This window comes from Aythya ferina (genome assembly GCF_964211825.1).
Source record: "Aythya ferina genome assembly, chromosome: 1".
Classification (NCBI taxonomy): Eukaryota; Metazoa; Chordata; class Aves; order Anseriformes; family Anatidae; genus Aythya; species Aythya ferina.
Genome location: NC_140296.1, coordinates 86545784 through 86569403, shown reverse-complemented (window position 1 = coordinate 86569403; position 23620 = coordinate 86545784). Strand labels below are relative to the sequence as shown.

Below are 23620 nucleotides of genomic sequence, written 5' to 3'. Positions count from 1 at the left end.
ATCATTGGGCAGCCTTCCAAAGGGGAAGTCAGTGCTCTTCTATATGATAGAGACCAATAAACAAAAGAAAGGAAAAACAAAAACAAAACAAGATGGCATGTGAAATAGGACATGCGTAGAAGGACAATAACAACAGCAACAACAAAGTAATCATGTTTAAACAACTTTGCTCTTTGCTCAGAGAGTTGGTATTCCAAAAAGAGTTGAGGGCTGTGTGGTGGCTTTTACAGTTTTTTAAATTTATTTGTTTATTCAACAGGATACCCAAAGCACTAGCAACTTTAATGGAAAAGGACCTGAAAATGATTGTGGGGGTGGAGGGTGAGTGAGTAGGAGAGAGTGGTTAATCTGCATATTCTGAAATAAGTAGGAAACCAATCTACTGGCACTTGAGTTCTAAAAGGGTCTTCAAGGGATAGATGAGCATGGAAAGCATATCATTCAGTGTGATCATCTCGGGTTAAAAATACCACAGCTGAAAAGATAAGACGGGGGAATGAAAATACTTGGTTTCAAACATAACTGTAATATGCACATATCAGAAAACTGATGGAAATAAGTAAGTGGTAACATCTGTTGTAACATCCAAGTTACAAATTGCACAGTAAAGAAAGAGTTAAGTTTCTGACAGTGATGGCCTAATGCTATATGTTATGAAGGTTAGGAATCAAATCACAAAGGTGAATTAATTTTATCAAACTAGCCTAAAATCCTTTGGAATTTGAAATTCCATCGCCAAATAGAAAATATGGAGTGTTAGGGAACACTAAGATAATTGGTAAGGGAGACATTTAAAGAAGGGAAATTACAGTAAGTGCCTTGTTAGAGCATGCTTTTAAGATTACATTTTTAGATATATTAAAAAAAAAAAAAATCAATGCTTCATGGAGTAACCTCTTAGGGTGGCCACAAATGGGAGAAGAAATATTTGGCATGGTACTAAGCAATACAGGTTCAAAACATTGCTGTCATAATACGGATCATTATGGACTAAAGGTCAACATTTTTGCAGGGATAAAACAAAATAAAAACAAATCAAAAACAAAAATAATAAAACTATCCACCACAGCGACATTCAGTTCGCAGGAGAACTATACACAGATGAGGAACTCTGCTTAAAAGAATCCAAGAAGAGTACAATTTGAAGACACCATGGAGACACTATGATGGAAGCCGAAAATAAATCCATCTCCTTTAAATAGAAGGATTTTCAGAAGACCTTGAAAGCTGGGGTGACTAAAGAAAAGTGTAAAAAAATATGTTTTTAAAAAGTATCCATAGAACAAAATAATAAGATTAAGATTACCATGTTACAGAACTAGGTAATTATTCAGTCAAGAGTTCTAATGAAATTAAAGAATAAAACAGCTATTACTAGTAACACTGTTTTATTGCTTAAAATTAGTATATTATGAGGACTGGAAGGTGGCAAATATAGCATCTATAGTACATCCATCTATAGTGCATGTAATCAGGACTGTGGACCTACAAACCAAGAAATTTGTGAAAAAAAGTATACTGTAGAAGAGACAATGTAGCTTTTGTAAAAGTAGGTAAGCCATACATCTCTTAGTGTGCCTTCAAGAAAACAGTGAGCATGTCGACAATGGGGTATTGGCGTTTGGGGATTCCAAAATGATTTCAAAAATATTGTACCTAAAAATACTGTGGGATACAAGAGAAAGGATAAGGATTAATAACCACTTATCTAGTTATTTATTTCCTGTAAAAGGCAGAAAATAGAAAGCAGAGGTTAACGTTCAGTTTTCCTAATGAGTGCCACTGCACTCAAGAAGGTCTATTCTGTCTAGTATGCACATAAATGAACTGAAAAGGAGAATGAATAACGCAGTGACATATCATGTTGATGATACAAACCTATTTAAAGCCCTTCAGGAGGGGATGAATTGCAAACACCTATAGAAGGACCTCACAGTACTGGATGGAAATAAAGTGGTAGCAGATGAAAATCAGTGTTGATAAATGTTAAGCAATGCATTTAGAAAACTAATCCCAATTTTATATGCACAGTAATGAGCTCTCATTTAGCCCTTTTAAATATTCCTTTAACACTCATGAGAGAGATCTTGGAATTGTAAGCCCTGGTTTTCTGAAACCACTTGGCACTTCCAGCACTTTAATACTCACCACTATTCAGAATGCCAAATCAAACGTTAGGAATACTTGGTAAAGCAAAAAATATCATTATACCATGGTATAAGACCTTGTATCTTGTATATTGTAGGCAGTGTTCTAGTCCACCAATTTCAAAAATATATCAGATCAAAAGTATGGAAAGCTCCTGCACAAGGACAGTAAAAATGAAGTAGGAGCATGATTTATTTTGTGTAATTTCACATCTGCCAGGTAGGTGTCTGTGTATGATCTAGTTGTCTAGGTTCCCACTCTAGTGAATGCAAATCTTCTCAGTTTAATCTCTGTAATTCAGAATGTGATTCATGCCGTCCTATAGTAAAAAAAAATATATGTTATGTTCAGCTTCTGTTTTGATCAGTGATTGAATATAAAGGCACTATATGGTGACTAGCTCAGATCTAAATATCTTCTTTATATACACATTTAATTGGATATGTCAATTTTTGAATATAAACCTGGAAGGAGTAAATATGTTAAAGGTTTTATAAAGTCTGGAATAGCACAAAGAAAGTCTGCTAAGAAAGATTGATTATTGTCTCTCATGAGCTAAGAATGGGAGAAGATTTCAAGTGATACATTAAAAAAAAAAAAAAAAAAAAAAAAAAAAAAGAACATAAGAGGTGGTTCTTTAACCTAAACATTCTAAACATTGAGTTTATAGACTATTTTGGATGGTAAAAGCCTATGTTAGTTCAAAAATCAAGTAGATAATTTCATGTAAGAATAATTCTTCAAGATCTAATTGAAAAAGAGAGACAAATTCTGGCTCCAGAATCTCTGAGCCCCAGAATTGCTGAGCTGGAAGAGTACAGCAAGGAGCGGGGATACTCAAGGTTTCCCAGACTTTCCTTCTTCCCCAAGCAAATGTTGCTCTCAGAGACAGGAGGGGCAAGATGAGCTTTTCATCTAGCTGCTGCTTTTTTCGTTATGGCTGCTGTTATGCTCTAGACTCCTACTATTTGGATGGCTGTGGTATGTCTTCTAGAGTCCTTGCTAATTTTCCAAAGCTTTTTAAAATATTTTCTAACAGGACTGTACGGATCATTTAAAATCCAATCTACCACCTACAGTAGCACATAGCATTGAAATTCTTTCTTGCATAGGGACAGTCATAATGAAGATAATTTGGGGCTGTTTCTCCTATCGCTGTTCACACTGAGAAGTCATTTACATCCTGAGCCATTTAATTGGTTCAAATAGGCTTCTTGTTGTGGTAGTGGAATACTACTCACCATGTACATTTGTTTTTAAATTACCAACACTATAGTTAACTTTTTTTTTTTTTTTTTTTGCTATGAACATATGATAGGTTTGGTATTTTTTATGTAGAAAGAAAAAGTAATGGAAAAATGAAAGAGTCTGAATACAAACTGATTATTAAAAATATAAACATTACTGTAAAAGATTTTAATCATACTGATGAAAATCACAGGTAAGTAGAATTTCCAAATTTCTGCTTCTATAGATGAAAATTATTGTATAACATAAATGATTACTATTTCTTAAAATTGTTTGAATACTTGGTGTGGGAAAAAAATTAATTCATACAAAATTTCACTCAAATGAAAACAAAAACCTAGCTCTAGAAACATGTATGGTTCTGGTGGACTGGTGGACTGGTGGACTGGTGGACGGTTTGTGATAAACTGTTGCTCACCATAATATTGTAGTGGCTGATGTTTTTAATCATACAATATCACATGACAAGTCTTCCTAAGGATATTTTTTTTATTTTCTGTCTTCAGTTTTTAATTGTAAAATTATTGGCATTAATTAGATAGTCATGCATTAATTAGAATTCTTTCGGTTTTGGTGTTTCTTACAAATTTTGGTCATTATAACTAACACAAATGCTAGTAAAAACTCAGGCTTAGTAATAATAGAAAACAGACTATCAAATTTAGAGACATTGAAAATGCTATTATATTTTGTATGTTGGAAAATTAGCATAACTGCAAAAGTCAATATTCCTAAAGAAACAAAAAAACGATTAATAAGGAAATAATGTCCAAAATACGGGGAGATATGTTTTCATATTTACTTTCATGTATTTCTTTGATTTATTTATTTATTTATTTTGTCTCATGACTTGCTTCTGTTCATAAGCTTTCTCTCTCTGTAAAATAAAGTATGCTCACTAAAACATGTTGACAAATCATGACAGATCTTCTATTTCACCTTAATTTAGGTATAATGATTGTATGATTTACAGAATCATTTGTGTCAATCCTAAGTGAGACCAGTATTTTCAAGTCAACATTACAGATTGAAATAATTGGTCTGAAATCAGCAAGATACTTCAGTGCATGCTTAAAAACAATCAGTGTTTAAGCTTAAATGTACGTGCTTTGCCTGGGCAATGAATTTTTCAATCCAAGCTTGATCCTATGGACATAGAAATTAATAGCAAATTAAGTTGGCTTAATGCAGGAACTGTTTTAGTGCAGAAACTGATCTTTGCAATAGATGCTCTCCATTTTTTCTAACAGTATTTTAAATTCATATACAATGTGGGCATTGGTATCACTAGCTAAAAGATGTTCACTCATCTTGGAAAACAGGTAACACTGGCAGAACCCATGTGAACCCAATCATAAATGACAGACTTGTGGCCAGAGACCCTAGGCCACTAAATCTGACAAGTCATAGAAAAAAAAAAAAAAAAAAAAAAAAAAAAAAAAGTGAAATAATTATTTGCAAGCTAAATTCTCACACTGTGATATACATATCTCCAGCCTTGGAACAAACGCCTATATTTAAAGCATGTTTTTGTTCTTCTGAACTCAATTATTGGCTTAAATGATCAGATTAAGCAAATATATAACTCTGTGGGATAAAATTAAACATGCTAGATTTTTTCCTTTTCTTTTTACCTCTGGTCTTGCTCTCCTCACGACACTATAAATCTGTGTTCTTCCCAGTAACATCATCTGTGTTCCAATGGTATGAAACAGGTGTGATGGAGAAGTGAATTGTATGGCATGAACGTGATACATGCCTCTTCTGTCATATCATGGCATTTGTGTCATTCTCTGCATTTACCTTTACAAAATGCCCATCACTTCTGTTTGTGCATTTTATGAATTTATATTTAGTTATTCACTATACATGAATGCCTCACTATACATGAATGCCATTGAAGTCTATCTAACTCCTTATGTTGTAGGGCAATTTAGCATAATTAGAGGACACAAATCTGTTTTTGAGAGAAATTTGAGGAACAATTTTTCAATGCTGTTTGCCTTTAGTACAGTTCATGTACACTGTACCGTTCATGTACACAGACATCCTAATGTCTGTGAGTGTCTTAATACAATTTACATTTAAGGTTTACAGAGATACTTTGTGAGGATTTTTGATGTTTGCATCACATGTTGGTGAAATGATTATTAGGAAATCATTTCAGGTTTTCTGATTACCCAAAATGAGATGCAGACCATATGTGTTCTGTATTAAAAATGCTGAGAGAAAGGAGCTGGAAAGCAAGACTAATACAGCAAATAAATTATCCTGCCTTTGTGAGCAGACATCGTAGGGCAAGAAAAAGTGGTCCTGAAAATGACAGAATTTTCCCCTTAGAAATGGCTCGTTGGTACATTTTGACACTATTTGTCATGTAAAAGATTCATAAATGTCTCCTTAGAAAAGATAGATATGGAACAGTGGGAAATCTGCATAGAGCAACGTCTCTTCAGTGGAGTCATGGTGCCCTGAATTTATCTGAATTTATTCTAATACATCATGGTAGCATCATCAGCAGGTTGTTGATTTTAAAATCAAGAGACAGCAACTAGCAGCTTTTGGTTATCACATACATTTCTGAAATTATTAATCGGACTGTTCTTATGCATAGTTCTAATGGTCATCTCACAAGATACATTATTTTTCTGAAATATGAGTCATGAAAGCTAGTTTGGTATTCATAGAAAGAAGGTTCTGCTTTGTTGTTATTTTTCCCTCCCTCCCTTCCTTCCTCTCCTCTACTTCCTCTTCTTTCTCTCCTCTCTTCAAACTTTTTATATGTAATACACAAGATACCCCAGGTAAGACCATGAACACAATTTAAGCATTGCTTTTTTTTTTTTTTTTTTTTTTTTTCTTTCTTTCTTTCTTTAATTCAATGTATTTGGGTACCACAGTCTTCCCACACTTTCATGCATTAAAGAGCATTTGTCCCTCCTGTCTACCCTGAGGAACACATCATGCACATGTAAACAATGAGACAGAGAGAAGCTTGCACTACAGTGAACAGTCCAGTGGGTGTTCTGCTTAGGGATTTGGTTTAACCAGCCAAAAATTGCAGTGAAGGCTCCAAATTTCTATCACCTTCTTAAATGCTAGGCCTTACCCTTGAGTCCTACAGCCCATGCTGTTATATGAGAAGACTTACCTGTTTCATGACTAGTGCACCCCTTCCTTTCAGCAGCATGGAACACCTTTATTTTGCTGATCAGCTGGTAGCAGAGACAATAGTTTTTGAAGTTATTTCTTATCTTTATTTACAATGTTTAATTTGCACAGGTTTATCGAGCTGAAATTGTGCCGCTTAAAGAGAAGGTGCATCAAGTCAATGAGCTGGCTCACCGGTTCACTCCCCCTGATATTCAGCTCTCCCCATACAATCTCAGCTGTGTGGAAGATCTGAACACAAGGTGGAAGGTGCTACAGGTAGGTTTCCCATAGCTGTTTTCTTTGTGCTGCTCTGATGCTTTTTTTTTTTTCTTCTGTGTGGTTGTTTTCTCTATGGGGAACTAAAGGGTTACTAAAGGAATGAAAGAGGAAACAGGTTGGTACTGGAAAAGCACATTCAATAATTCTGTTCCTTTGAGAAAACGGGAGGTAAAGTTAACACTGTATTTTCATATACTTCTTTTATCAAGAAGTAGAAATCAGTTAACCCAGTTTTTCATGCAGTTAAAGTTCTTATACAGTTAAAATTAGTAAAAGTTTATTTACTTTTTAATATTAATACTTAGAAATTCTTGCTGCCAAATATATCATGTGATCATTTCTTTTAACTGACTTATCCATGTGTTACTGACATTTTTGTAGTGTATGTGGAAGATTCACACAAGACAGTTTACTTTAGCTCCTTCATTCCTTTTACTATAGTTTAAATAATTTGCAGGAGCAGTGGTTTTAAATATTTTCTGCGTGGGCAGATTAATGATTCTGCAGTGGAGCCTTTAAAGTAACATCCTCGCAATCAAATGTAAAATTACAAGGCATTACATGCATTCAGTGATGAGCAAGACTTGGTACTGCTATTAAAGCTGTTCAGAAGGGGATTTTATAAGTTGATCTCTAAAGCAGAAAAAATATTAAGATTTATTATGAAATTAAGGTGAACAAACTATAAGTTAAATATTGAAAAGTTTCCAGCCTCTTTGGAAATTTTGTTTACTTATCACTTAAGTTTCACATTCATTTACTTTGTCGTGTGAAAGACTTAAAAATATATACCTTCACTGTATCTTATCACTGCACTGTATCTTGGCTTGGAATTTTAGGAACAGGGTGTATGAGAGAGAGTGTGCATTTTTGCATGCGCTGGTATATGCTGGTGTAGCTCCCACAGCAGGGAAGTAATGTTATAAGTAAATGTAAGTAAATGCAATTAAATAAAAAAAAAAAAATGTAATTAAATAAAATAAAAGTAAAAGCCAGTACTTAAGGATCGCTTTTATTTTTTATTTACTTTTTTTTTTTTTTCTTATAAAGTTATTTACTTTTATTTTTTCTGCATCACTGCTTCACATTTTGAAGTTGTGTCATTGTATTTTCCTTAATATATTGCAGAAGTGTGAAGGAAAATGAAATGTTTATTCAGGACATTCACAGTTAGTTGAGACAACTTTAACAGATTCTCAGATCCTTTCTCTATTTATGTATACATGGCATGGTAATGGTTTAAAAAGTGTTTTTCAGGTCTAAATCGCTTAATTAAGATTTGAATATGATGAAGGGCATTCTTTTATAACTTTTTCCAAAGAAAAATAAAAACCTCTTCCAGTTCTCGTACAGTTCAGTTGTCCAAATTTCTAGTTACTGTGTGTGAATCTTATACATGAAAGATATATTCATATACTTAAATGGGAAATCTTCCTTAAGATTCTGCAAATCTTGCATTACAAGGAAAGTTATTTATTTCCAAATTAAACAGTGAGTGTAAACTGAGGCAATGATAAAAATGAATAAAGTGGCAGCTAATGCAACTGTAACAAGATAGATGTTTCTTCCCCTACAGGAGATGAAGGGATTCCAATTTTTATATTCCAGTATTATTATCTTTCTATAACCTTGGCAGTTCCTCTTATTATTCTGTAATTTTATTTATTTTATTTTTTTTTCTACTTTTTCCTTTTTAGCTATGTTTTGACTTATGTCATCTGTAAGTAGTTGATGAGAGCAAGAGACAACTTTTCTAAAGATCTGGGACCAAAATTCTGGCTCATCTATAATTAGACTAATTAACATGTTGCTAAAATCATAGTTCTTTTCAATCTTATTGTAGTAGTTTCAGGTTCCCCCTTCTGAGAAGACAGAGTTTTTGTTCCTTTTTGGAAGCTGAGTTTTCCCATCAGACTTTTCAGTAAAAAAATTTTGTATATTCCATGAGAAATGGGACTTCCGCCAAACCCGCAGCTGTCATGGTTCATGAATGGTATCTCATTTATTTAATTGGCTATGCCACTTGGCTTCAGAAGTCATATAGCCATGTATTTTTCTTCATTTCTAGTGGCCTGAGTCTCAGTTTTGCCCAATGTTTGTCTGCAAAAATATGCATATAGATTCATTTTACAGTTGATTCATTCTTGAGAGATCCTATTTATTTATTTGTGCAGGTGAGTGGAGAAATGCCAGCAATCTGGTTAGGGAATCAATTCTTTTAATGATGTGTGTGTCAAAAATTGGAAAGCTTTCTTAATGAAATGGGAGGACATTGTCATTGTTCTTTGTGGCATGTTTAGGGCAGTCAGTGAAAGAATGTGTGTCAGTAAGTGTAAGCAGACATGGTTATCATCAATGGCCATGCTAACACACCCAAAAAAATATTAAACCATGTTAGAATTATAATGTTCTATGTGATGAATTTCAGTTTGATAAAACTGTAAAAGTTTTTGGTTTTGTTATAGAAAATAGAATCACAGAATCACAGAATCACAGAATTTCTAGGTTGGAAATACATTCATTTTAGAGTTGTGTTATTCTTTTTTATTTCATTTATTTTATAATTTTGTCCTCTTTCAAGAGCAAAAGATTTTTTTTTGTTGTTTTTAAGAACCGTGCAGAACGGTAATTTATCCTATTCTATATTTCCATTTCAATATGCATGTAGAAATTTCTTTTGATGTGTTTTTTCTTATATATGTTTATACTTGATTAAAAAAAAAAAAAAATCACTGTTTATAATTAAAAAGGAAAACACTGAAAATCTAGGAAATGCAAGAAAATGCATCTTATATGTGCAACCTAAATTTTGTAACTTAGTGTAGAGCCTTTAAGTATATTCTGATTTATCTGGTTATTGTATAAATGATAAGAAGAGAATGGGCATAGTATTTGTTATCCATTAGTCTTGTTTCCTAACAAAATGAGACTTATGCAGTTTACTTCCACCTGTCAGCATTTATAGATTATGTTTGGCAGCACACGTCTATATAAGTCAAACAACACTATATTTAGAATAGTGGGGAAAACTGAGGTTACAATACTATAGAAAATACATTCACTGAAAACCAGCATCCACTAGCTTTGTTGCTTTTTGGCCAAATAGTTTTAGCTAAATGAAGTATGCTGCTCTTTAACTTATTTATTAGTCACTCTTGAAATTGTACTGAAGATGGGAATATTCATATTCTTGATCCATAATACCCAAACATCTCAAAAATATATATATATTTTTTCTGTAGAAGTCCCTTTGACAAGGAAAGTACACTAGGGGAATTAAAGTTGTATGTTTCAGTTCTGCAAAGACTATGGGAGTTAAGAGTTTTTGACTTAGATGCAGAAATTGCACAGATTGCTTCATATTTTGTCAACATCAAGAGAATATGGCCTGATTTTTTTTGACACCTTTTTAGGTGTGTGACCTGATTCCAATCAGCTATGTTTAGACTTCTCAATATGAAAATTAGTTGTTGTTTAAGGTAAGAGTGTGTGAGCTTCATCAGGGTGAAAACTGGGAAGTGTACAAAGCTACCAGCAGTCAGAACAGTGGAAACAAACAAGGACAACAACAAAATGAAACTTGCAATTATAAGTTGATCTTCAATCCTGACTTCCATATCACAGCTCCTTTTCCTTGCCAAAACATTAACAGCTGTCAGAGCTCATAATTTGTGGGATAGATTTTCAAATAAAATAAAGTTGGACAGGACTGCATAGGGTCAGGTAGGGTAGGATTTGTTGTCAGCTATCTCTTGACACCAGGGGGATGATGAGTAGTAGCAGTCTCTAGTTGGGCTCTGTAGCCTGGAGGGGATGTGCTTTGCTGACACAGATCATCTGTCCATTCAGCCCTGCTTTGGTTTGAAGTGAGATTAAAGCAGATATAGGAAGGAACATGGTTATTGCAGACAGAGCATTCGTAGGTTAAGAGCTGCCCTGTAAATGCCCTCTCTAAATGTGATTGGAAGCAGTACAAAACCTCTTAGATTCTACGTCCTGGTGCCAAAGTACTGTTAAAGGTTTTTAGAGATAGAGAATGTAAACCTGGCAAAAAGTATTCCTCTTTCTCCCCATTTTTGCTGATCCTTTTCTGTGAAATGCTTGGATTTTTTTTAGATAAAACTTCATTTAAAGTGATTAAAAGCCTAAGGTAGAGAAATAATAAGCAAATTTCAAGTTCAAAAGGTTCATGTTAGCCTTATGGTTTTTTCCTCCGTTGATTCATTTTGTCTTGACGTATCAATTATGTATTATATTACCGCATTATATATGTCAGGCTGCCTACTTGCAGGTTACAGAGAGCCTTTACAGACTTTAGGCTATACAGTGTGTGCAATATTTTCTAAATCTTTTTGCTTTGGTAAGACTTGAAGTTAAGATATTTCTGCCAGTTTAGAAAGTGCTATTAACAATGTTGGTTAAAATACTAAAAAATGTCACTAGCATTAAGTTATGAAATGTCTTTAAAACCAGCCTTTGTATGCATGTCATTTTCAGAATATTTTCACAGGAGCCCTCTAAAATTGCCACTGGAGTTTTCACCACACCTTGAGTAAAGCTGAGTGTCTTGACCTTGCATGGAAAATTCTGAGTAGTCTGGAAGTCTTGTATTAGTAAGTTAACAGTATAAGAGAAAGCATTTTAGACTTAAAATAGCTGAACTCCACATATGTGCTTTGTGTGCAAATGTTTTCTATAAAATACTTCTGAAATTGGATCCATCTGAGAAAACACAGGTAAAAGGAATTATTTTGAGATGATCATTGCTTCCAGTGGCTCATCTAACCCATTTGATCCTTGTTCTTGCTGTTACTTTATAAACCCCTGATGTTGTAATGACTCTTAGAAATGCACCCCTTAGTTGAAGAACATAGTATAAATTGTGGGTTTTGACTTGAAGTTTACAAATTCATTTTTATTCATAGTTCTTTGTACCTGGAGAATCATAGCAACCGACAAATTATATGTCGTGGAAATTAATTCTTTGGTGTACAGCATTTTGTTTGGGAATTCTCAAATGCGTATCTTCAAGACACAACCTTTTTCTTCTATTTTCTTACATGTTTGAAGTTGGTTCTCTGCCATAGCTCAGTTTGTTTAAAAAAAAAAAAAAAAAGCATGAAGAATTAGTATTAATCAAGCTAGGACATTAAACCTAAGTCTACATTTGCAGATAGTTTATTAGATGTAGTTTGATGTTGTCACTTCCTCCCATCCAATTCCTTATATTGGTCTCAAGTGTGTTGTGTCCTTTCCCCTCCACTACACTCATTTATGACTTTTTTTTCATCTGTACAAACAGTGAGTTCTGTCCTACTTATCTGACATATAGCTGATATTACAGCACTGCTTCAGCAGTGCAGTGATTTTTTGGGTACTCAGAATAGAAGAATGTGTCTTCCATAAAATAGCTTTGTGTTTCTTGTATATCCCAGCATTCCAGTTGCTTATCTCAAAACATCACATTTCAAATCCTGAATTGACTTTGTCTGTACTTTTGCCAGCCAAAGAGCTAAGATAACTGAATTTGGTTTGCACATCAGTTGTCATAGCTGTCTGCAATATACTCCGGAATTTGGCTGGCTAGGTTTACCTTTAAGAGAAAGGGTTTACATTTTTCTCATAAAGCCTTCATAACTTCATTCAGTTGTGAATGACATTTGGATTAGTGACATGCCAGACTGGTCTTTTGCAGAAACCATGCAGGTTTCTTCTTTGAAAAAGTTAAGACCTAATCCTTTTTCTTCATCAGTGAATAGGAGGTCAACTCCTAGCAAATAAAGTTTCTGAAAGACAGAGACAAATCCAGTTTTATTATGACCACTTTTCTCTTCAACACTGTGTTCAGTCATTCCCACAACTGATGGGATAAGCCCGTGATGTCTAATGGTGTCAGGACTTAGTGATAATTTTAGCGTTACCAATGACACTCAACACATTTTTTTGAAATTATCTTAACTACCTTGTGCATGAATGTACACATTTTAAATAAGTCTCCATTTATGGATCAGAAAAGTTTCTCTTCTGTGAACCTTATGAAGCTTAGGGGATATAAATGGGAATAAAGTAGTGTTGATTTGATGCAAGTCATAGTAGTCTTTCTATTTGACAGTAGTTCTGGTAGTTTGCGTAGTGTAAGGGTCTGTCCTCTTCCCTAAAGAAGGGAGCCAGAAAAACAAATTCTATTTCACATACATTTGTGTTTATAATTATTATACAGGCCAAAACCCTTGAATCAAAACTAATCGAGCTTTGCTGATGCAAACTGTACAAAACAGGACATGGAAAGGTTTTTGGACAGAAACTATGATAGTACATTATTCAGCATGTTTACTGAAAACATGGTTATATTTAAGGAGAATATGGATGCTGTAAAATTTACTACTGTTAGTCTGTGAACTTGAACCAGAAAACAAATCACAGACTCAAGTATACCATTTGCATGCTATAATATGCATTTTGGTATTCAGTGGTAGCACTGCTATGGGAAGGACGAGGTGTGAGGCAGACTTCAGAACGGCGTGTGGGAGCTAGGCCATGATTGGCTATTGGCTTTGGCTGCTCTGCCATCCTTCACAACTGTGCATTCCTTTTGAGCTTGCATATCTCAGATATACTTGAACACCCCAGGAGCAACATTTGTGCCTTTTGATGCCAGAAGAAAACCCCCTTATTGTATTTCTTGTATTTATTGAAGAGCATCCTAAAAAAAGATGTAAAAGCTAATAGAAGAAAAATTAAAAAAAAAATAAAATAAATAAATACATAAAAGATTTGCTGTTTTCAGAAGGCTAACCAATTCTTAAGCCTTTAGATAGGAAATACCATTTGTTCCTGATCCTTCTATCTCTTTGGAGGAATAGTTCTACAAAGTTGAATTCACAGTTGTGAACAAAGTAGATTTCATGAGCTCCCAGGCTATATTATTTACATGATCAGTATATTCACACAGCAGTGTCACTGCTTAGAGATACTGTATTTTACTGTCTTTCTCATATTCAGACAAGCTCTAGCTTGCCAGAGATATTTTTCTTTTTGAATGAGCATATAACTAACAGATGTTTGTTTTTGGCCCCATGTCTACATTCTTTGAAAGCTGGAGAATTAAATTGCTGACATTCAGACAACACTAATTCACATATCCAGGGAGCCTAATTTGCCATCCCTGAGATCCTGATTCCTGGTGTTCGTGGGTTTAAAAACCATTTCAGCGACACAATATAAGAATAGGCTGGGGAGTTTCAATAGTATGCTCCTGCTAAACATAATCACATTTTATAAACATCTGCGTCATTACTGGTGTGATTCATCTGAGCTGTATACAGCTGTGTTTCCAGTTTCAATTAACAGTCCCTTAATTGCATATCCATCTCATGTTACTAATTTAGTTAATTTATTCATAATTAAGAGTATTCTATTTTCTACGAAGGTTTGTTGAGCTTAGAGCATTATAAAAAAAATAAATCATGCTCATTGCTGAGGGATTTTTATTCTTACAACAGTCACATCAGAACAAAAATGTCATTCGCATACTTAGAGAGGAAGGCAAGATACGAGACCTTTCTTCTTTTCTCAGTGTGAAATGAGAAATCTTTGGGAGTGTTTTGCTTTCTGTTGGAAAACAAATGATAGTATGAACGTGCTCTTGTCTCCTCATTTTTGCCCTTCTCTCCTCTGCCCAAAATCTAATATAATTACGTGTTGATTAGACAGATACAACAAGTTTTTATATACAAGAAGAAGTGATAACAAAAAGGGTGTTACAAGAATAATGGGTAATATCAGGTATGTAGGAGACATGAATCATTCTCTCACACATTTTTGTCTTTAACATTTATATTTTAGAGTACAATACATTTTAAAGGACCTGTGTGATTAGGAATTGTGAAATATAAAGTAAATGTGAGACACATTCAGGTGGAAAAGAAGGAGTGTCTAAGCAATATTACTTACCAAAAGAAGTGTTTGCTCATTAGAAAATATATTTTGTATATCAGTACTAGAACACTGTATACAAAATCCGAGAATCATGCCTTCCTGCAGTTGTCTATAGCATAATGATGTTCTTCACTTACCGTTCTAGCTGGAATGGTTACAACTGTCCAGTACTTTGTACTTACAGATACTATCTTCTCTATTATCTTTACATGCCCTGCTGGGATATACATGCTAGGATATGTCTGCAATATTAAGGAGCTGTAAGCATAAACAGTCCTCTTTAAATTAAAGGAATAAATGAAAGAAAGGAAAAAAAGGGAAGGAGGGAAGAAAAAGGAAAAAAGGAAAATGAAAAAATCAAAACTCAGCTTTTTCTGACTTCATTTGGCACAAATGGTATTTTGATACTTGTTACTAGTAACTTTTGTTACTAGTGGGAAGGTGAGTAGAACAAGTGAAATGCAGAGTCCCTTTCTGGAAATGAAGAGAGGAATAAATACAAGGCAGTCATCCCTTTTTTTTTTTTTAAAAAAAAAAAAAAAAAAGTGTGTATATATGTATATATGTATATGTATATATATTTATTTATTTATTAGCTGGTGCAACTATCGATTCATGAGTAGGTTATCACATTGCTATAACCTGAAGTAAACATAGGGACCTCCAAGTTGTGCTGAAAACATTGAAATAGTCTGATCAATACATCTCAAGCAGAGCTTCAGGTTTTTAATGACAGCTGCTGAATCCCTTCTAGCTCAAAATCAGAGTTGTCTGCAGCTTTTCCCTTTAATCTTCCAATTCCTCCAATCTCCTTGATGCTCTTTTTAGTTTCTCTCATTGCTCTTTCTCCTTGAAGCTTTCTTTCTCTTCATTCTCCTTGTTTGTCATACTATTTACAATCATACCACTACTTTTTAAACAAAAGGCTAGGAAGAAAGTCATTAAACAAGCAAACAGAGTACAAAACCAGAAAAGTTATAATGTAATATGAAAGAGATGGAAAGAGGAAAAGTGAAATATAAGGTACAGATGAGGTAGGCTTTTAGTCATGGCAGTTTTATGAATCACAACTTTTTGGTTTCCCTGGGGGTTGCTTAAGATCAGAGTTAGTGACAGATACAGCCATACTTTAAGCAGAATTCTAAGGCTCTTTGGAGCAGTTTCATGATTTTTTTTCTTTTACTTGTCAAATATTAATGCTGGAAAGTAATCTAGTGAAGATAATAAAAGTTTGAACCATTTCAACCTTTTAGCAGCATACTCTGCGTATTTAGCAAATAGAATGACAGTTTTGGTGCTAACCTTGCTGTATGAATTCCAGGCTGCTCCACCTCTTTTGATTAAAATGGTGATTAGGGTTAGAGGCGATTATCACAATTTGCTGGAGTCCTGTTGTGTTGCAAGCTCAGGATAGGAGAGGGTGATACAAGTGCCTGCAGAAAGATAAATTTCAGGGGTTAATCAATCCGCAAGCTTCTACATATTTTTACTACATTTGATATTTGTATACATTCTCCAGATTTTACAATGGAAGAAAAGAAAAGCATTCATTTTTTATATACAAAATATATATATATATTCCCCATCCAAGGACAGAAGGGTTTTCAAAATGGAGTTCAAAGACTTTTTAAATGTTAGCATGTTAATATCACACTGGAGGGTTGTTGATTTTTCTTTTCTTTCTTTTTATGCTACATTAAATGATAGGGCAATTCCACTTTGTACTTCAGATAGCAGATTTAAACACTGTGGAAGTCTGTGTGCATGTAAACCTATGTGAATTCGTATTTTAAACAGAATTGCATACTATTTATTTATTTGTCTAGACAGATGCCTGAGCCGCGTTAGCATTATATATTATATCCAGATCCTGAATTATACTCCTTTTTAAATTAAGCTGTTCAGATTTCTATCTGGTGTCTAAATCATTAAGACAACTTTGTTTTATTTCTGAACCCTTAGTTTTTTGACATTAGACATGGTATTCCCATCCATGCCTTTCCCAGAAGAGGACTTTGTGCATGAAGCACATGAAAAAACTGTTTGATTATTGTATTCTCCATAGTTTTATTGACAGAGAAGAAAATAAATGTCTGTTGAGAAAATGTTGCTACATTTTGTGCATTTCATTTTTGTCTTTAACCTCAGAGGACAATTTTATTCTATATTCTCAGAACTCCTGAGGGACCTATAACAGAAGATATGTCAATGTATTAGTAATCTTGATATTGCCTGAGTGCTGTTCTACAGTGCTCATGGTTGCTCCAGCTTACAGAGTGAACTGTTGAAGTGACCAACTCCAAGTTTCAGTCCTGAATACCCCATTGACTTAGTCATCACTTGTTCTGCTGCAGTTCATGAAGGTTTTAATAGAGAAATGTGTCTTTTACAATAAATATTTGTCTTGAACTGTATGTCAATTAGTATTTCCTTCCCCCCTCCCCCCCCCCCCCCTCCCCCCAAGAAGTAACCAGAAACTGCCCTCTGATCCTAAATAATGCAATGATAGACCTCCCAGCTATCTGCACATCTGTCTCTGGATCACCCAGTACCTCAACAGTCAAACATTGACTTGTTATGTTAAAAAAAAATGTGATGATTTTGAGTCACTCTCTTAGGACTGTATTTAAACTCTATTTAGCTGACCACTAAAGCCTGGACCTGACAAAGACAGAAAGAAGTCTCTAAGAGAACAAGGAAAGGAAGGAGATGTTTCAGGCCACCAAAATGAAGATTAGAGGTATCCCAGTCATGGAAAATGAATTTACCTCCCTGATAGCATGCTCACAAGTACTGCTTGTCTTGCCTGTGCTGGTCCTGTTTACTTCAGTGGAAGGCACATGCAAGTCAGCAAGATTTTTCTCCTTGTTTCCTGATCGTGTCAATTCATTATCCCTCACTTGTGAAAAATCTTCGGAAGTACCTGGCCTCTAATACTGAATGAATAAGTCTGTGCAGATTTGAGAACCTGGATTTGTTTCTGAGGTTTTTGCACATGCTGACTGCCCACCCAGAGGATTGTGTAAATCCCATTGAAGCAGCAGTCTCCCAAACTAATTCAGCAGGTTTTGGTTTTGTCTTTCCTTTATTTATTCATTTATTTAATTTGCAATATTCAGATGCATAGGTGAACTCCTAGAATTTTAATTATTTCTGTATCAGATGAGCTGCAGAAATTCAAAAGGGTTTTGGGATAGATTTAATTTTAGATAGCAGCTTAATTAACTGCATTTGTAAAAACTAGTGCAACTTTAATTAAATGTCTCTACATTAATTTAGTTATATAATTGAAAATGTATTGGGATAGTCTTTACAATTTATAACTCCTCCTGTTTGAGGATTTTAAATAACAGATGAAAAGAAAAAAAAAAAATAAGTATTTGCTAAATTTCTATCAATCTTTTTCAAGTAGTAGAAAGGTGCTTTTCTACCCTGAACATTTATTCAGTTTTCCAGAATTTATAACAAGATTAGATACCTAAAAACTCAACCTGTAGATGGTGACTAATGATGTATTTTTCTCTTCTTGTATGTGATGGGCATTGTTTGTTTTTATCCGACATGAACTTTTGTCCCTCTTGCTATGTCATGTCAACACTGGCTTGTACCACTTCAGAACAATCACTCACAAGGCTTTGCAGGGTGCAGTTATGTTGAGGTTAGTTGTGATGCCCAGGGAAACTGATCAAGTAAGAAACTGTGTTGCAGAGGAGCAGGTTCAGAGAGGTGGGCAGGGGCCCAAGACACTTTAATTCTTTTGTAGACTTTCAGAGGCGCCTACGCATTTCCAGCACAGCATGTAGCTCCCCTCCGGTTCCCTGCTCTGCTCTGAGAGATGTGAGTACACAAAGAGAGGCTGGAGCCCTACACATAATTTGAGCAGGGTGTGCAACTATTTAAATGAAATCGTGTATTGTGTATCCACCTTCTCCTATGACCCAACACTATGAGGAAAGGTTAAGCATTCCTATTCACTGTAGGGCTGTGTCTACCTGAAGAAGAAGAAATATGTGATGTATAAATTATACTAATCATTTCTATATAATTATAATTAATTCAAATTTGCATTGCATTTCTGAACATACATACTGATGATCATAATCTTCCAGTGAAAGTACTCAGAATTTCCAGTAGTATATGCTTTCCTCTGATTGAAATCATTTCCACTGCCCTACATTTCCCTTACGACTGAAAAGTGAATTACGTTGACACTTTGCCAAAGAGACGGCTCATAATAATTTTCTTTTCCTTCCCAACACCTATTGCATGCATCAGTTGCATAAATGGTAATTTGAAGCCTTTTTAGCACAGCTGGATATTTTTCATTGATTCTTTTCATCTGAGCATCATTCATTAGAGTTCCTTCATCTTTTTGTCTGCAGTGCACTTTATCTACAGAATACTGGGATTTGTACAACAAAATAGAACAAAAAGTACAAGGACTTCAAGTCCTTCCAGTGTCATATTAGTCAGGTTATAAATTTGAGCTAGAGCAAACAGCCTCATTTGCTTTCCTTCCTTAAGGTGCATATTTATCTTAATTTATTCCATACTGACAGAGAAACTATAAGAAGTAGCACCTGATTGTTTCAATCCTTATTCTTATGGGTTATGTTTATTTTGGAACTACCATTCCACACGTTCTTTTAAGTATATATCTATATATACTTGCTGGCATTTATGAAAGGCTTACTTTTCAGTGCATATGTGCATATTATGGTCTTTGTCCCACAGCTTCAACTTTTCCATATGGATAACTATATGTATATATAGAACTTCCAGTTTTCTCCTGTTCAATTTTAGGAAAAAAACAACTTTGCCATTATGACCAACACTATTTTGTCATGAAATTTGTACTTAAATGTAAGTTTGTAAGAACTGAAATGTTATTGGGAGACAACAACTAAGCAGTTGTTTGCTTTTTTTCTTTCTTTTAATAATGTTGCTTTCTTGTTTGGTTGTTTTGCAAGATTTTAGTTTTATGTTCCAGGAAATGAAACCACATTTTCTGCTCAGATTTGCTACTAAAAACACAGAAGTGGTGTATAAGTATTTAACATGCATAATATAAATATTTGACTTAATCAAAGAAGATAACATATGTGAAATAGAATAGTTACTGCTTAGGAGTAAAAAATATGCTTTCTTAGAAGTGTTGGAGTGAAATTTTAAATATTAGTCCAACTTTTAGCATATCTTCTTTTCCAAACATCAAAATAATCATTTAGCAGACTTCAACAAGAACACTTACCTCTAAGTCAACATGGTCAACATCTCAGAGCTACTTTTTATGTCAGCAGCATCAGCTGATTGCTTTCATACAGTTAACTGATGGGAATACTTGGCTAACTGATGGATTTTTGAGTAAAAGGTGGATAGTCTTTCAGTACTTTTTCATTTTCTGTCATTGAAATTTATTTATTTATTTATTGTGGTACAGCAGGTTACTTGAAGTAAAATTGATTGCTATGCATTCTTAAATGGGTTCAGAGAAATAAACAGTAAAAGTAATTTTCCATGAGGGTATAGTGTAATACATAAACCAAAAAGCTAAGCAGGATATTAGGTTTATGAAATCAAGAGCCATATTTCTCAACAGTAGGAAGTACTACTAAATGAACCAAAATAACTTGTTAAAAGAAAGTCTGAAGTACTGAACAGCATCATCATGATCTCAACCTACTTGGCCAAATTATTAGATGGGTGGTGCTGCTGCTGGAACGGTTGCTGTAGTTTAAGTGTCTCTGATAGCTGATGTAATGTCTGCAGCCTGTTAGGGCTATAAAATTACAAATCCAGAAATTGGTCTTGATTGTACTCTTTCTGAAAATAATATGCACCCATTTTAAAGTCTGTTTCCTCTAACAAAGAGTTCAAATATTTTATATTACCTGTTTGTTATAGAACGTCCCTAGTTGGTAATTATAATAGTGTCTCTTACAGTAATATTGGAAAGGACTGTATTTCTCCTATGCCATCAATGATATTTATCATAAGCAATTTCATACTTTCTCATTATTAATTATTGTCACAAGCTCTTTAAGCTCTTCTGGAAGTTTTTTGCTTAATGCCCCCCATGTCCAGATTGATTTCAACTATATCTCCTGTTCTTGAACACAGAGCAAGATGCCCAAGTCTGGACATTTATTAATATTCATTGTTAACATTTTGTTGAACTCAAAAAAGACAGGATTCTAGAAAAACCTCAAACCTGCAGTTTATTCTATAGCTATGGAAAATTGCTAATGTAAAAGAGCTTTGCCTTTCTACCAAGTATGAAGCAGGTACCTAGCTACAATTAATTGTGATGTTTATTTCGTTTTGCCTTTGAAATAATAATATTCAGGTCAGATTAATCAGTAACATGCCTTGTGTGTTACAAAACTACGTGGTCTTATTCTGCTTTACAAAAGGTTGTTCGATCCACAGGATTTTCTTAACTCTGCTTCCTGGTGCTTATTGCTATTCCATTCAATCTTTTTAATTCTCACTGATTTAACAGAGTATTTCTTCCCTCATTCTTTACTTCCAAGATCATAGTCCGGCCAATAGCCAGACCTAATACAATCTTAAGGTGAGATGTGTCGTGGTATCCTGAGGCAGCTCATATTGTATGAAATACAGTTTTCAGAACAGGACTTCTAGTGTTCCTAATAATGCAAGGAAATCAGTAAGTAGATAATTCAATCTCCATTCATACATGTAAATAGAATAATTCTTAACTATTAAGGTACGAATATACGAATACTTTAAATAGAGATACTATAGCAAATATGATTATATTGGAGAATTGTTAGCTGCCAGTATAGCAGTTAAGAACTGTTTCCCAATTAATAAGAAAATATCACTTCTGTTGCTAAACAATTTCAAGGGCTCATAACAGCGACAAAACTGGCACGCAAAATGGTTTTGCTGATGTAGGGGTTGAGATTTGTAGTGCATTTTCTCAGGGGAACAATGTTTGAACAAGTCCAAGGTTTCATTTTAAAGCTTTAAAAGTAAGGGGAAAAAAATCTACATTAAAATTGCATCCCTTGACAGTCTAACTTAAATTTGAAGGCTCTCCTCACATTTCTAGTGTTATTGATTCTATCTTGAACAGGAACTCAGACACAAATGAGTGATTATATACCTCAAATACTTGGATATACCTCAAATCTGTAGCTTTAGATGATGTAGTCATGACTGTGTACTAAAAGAGTACGTAGTCAAAGCTGCTGAACATATACTGGATTTAAGACTGAAGAAAATGTTGGTATTGGGGCGTATTAGTTCTTTGTTCAGTGCATTAAATCTCATGCAGTTGCTTGTGAAAACGAAAAAAAAAGGTATGATATTTCATCAAATATTTTCCAAGAAGGCCCTCAGAGATCTTCATACAGTTCAGAACTTGGCTTCACAAGAATAATCTGCAGTTTCTGGTAGTCTTGTTGAAGCAAACACAGCTAAAGTATCATTTTTCTCTTGCTCACCAATGTCCTGTACTTTTTATGTACTGTTCTGTATTTAAGAAGGCCATATTTTTTATAAAGTTTTCCAACCATAGCAGGAATAATTTAAGTTCTGGGATGATTTAAGAAGGAAAGAAATTATTGTATACAATATTGTAAACACACACTTTGATGTGTATGTTTATACACACATATCAAAACAGATTTTCTGAAACATGGAAAATAGGAAAATAAGTTGGAGCTGATAAGCAGGTATATAATTTATTCTTGCAGTGCTAGGCTATAACAATGGACATAAAAATGAGTGCCTAGGAAATAAATATATCAAAATTATTTTAATTTGAATAGTTGCATCTGTATAGATGTTGAACTTGCCTGCTTTAGTGGGAAGTGTTTTAGGATATCATTAAAAATCACTAGATTTTTATTTTCCAAACAGCAGGGGAAAAAAAAAAAAAAAAAAAAAAAAAAGAGTCAAACTGGTCAAACTGTTCTGCAGTATAAATTTGATGGGTAAGAACTGTTACCATAATACTGAATTATGTGGACTTCATGAAACAAAACCACAAAATGTCTTTGTTGTAGAACAATGATTGGAGTTCACATACATATTGGTCAGAAGTGAAACATCCTACTCCCCATAAAAAGTGAACATGAGTGGGAAGAAAAGTAATTTATTTATTTTTTTTAAGAAGCCTAACCTGTAAGTTGCTGTTGTAACAGGGGTTGTAGTAATTTATTTCAGTTTTACTTTTGACCACACTTTAAAGAGCATGGGGCTTGAAGAAGGTGGCTCGATATAGCAGGCAGTGCATATTTTAAATATACAGGGAAGGAAGAAGGAAAACACAGAAGGTAGGATAAAAAAACAAACAAACAAACAAAAATGCTTAAACTCTGAAGACCAACTCAAGATAGGAAGGATGTGGTAATATGAAGCAAATGTCAGGAACCAGAGTGTTCAGAAAGAGGGAAAACATAAAAATAAAATGATGGTAGTGAGGAGAGGGAGGAGAATGAGAGTGAGAGATCTTCTTGCTGGCATTGCAAGTCTCATGGCAGGAAGTATTTGTCTCTTTCTTAGATATTATATACTCTGCTTTGCAAATTTGTCTTTCAAAAGGATATGAAACATCATGAAACTAGCACTCTTCAAGTACAAGTTGTATTTTTCCTTTACTGAATTCTGTACCCTTCAGATATTTGATCCTGCCAGTTGATTTCTTGTCTTATGACCAGGATCTGTATTCCTGGTTTCTCACCTGTTTGTTGTTGTTGTTGTTTTTTTTGTTTGGTTTTTTTTTGGGTTGTTGTGTTTTTTTTTTGTAGTGGTGGATTTTTTGTTTTTGTTGGGGGTGGGAAGGGGAGAGGGAAGTTCAACAAGTTTGCTGTTGGTTTCTCAA

At 34.2% G+C, this 23620-nt stretch overlaps 1 protein-coding gene across 13 annotated transcripts in view; it reads left to right on the top strand.

Annotated features, from left to right (window-relative positions):
• The window catches only part of DMD (dystrophin), a 1246037-nt gene that overhangs the window by 1076566 nt on the left and 145851 nt on the right, over positions 1-23620 (top strand). For all 13 annotated transcript variants that reach the window (XM_084515490.1, XM_084515483.1, XM_084515486.1 and 10 more), the window contains one exon: positions 6679-6825. In XM_084515490.1, coding sequence (XP_084371616.1) covers positions 6679-6825 — 147 coding nt within the window. The remainder of the gene's footprint in view (positions 1-6678; positions 6826-23620) is intronic.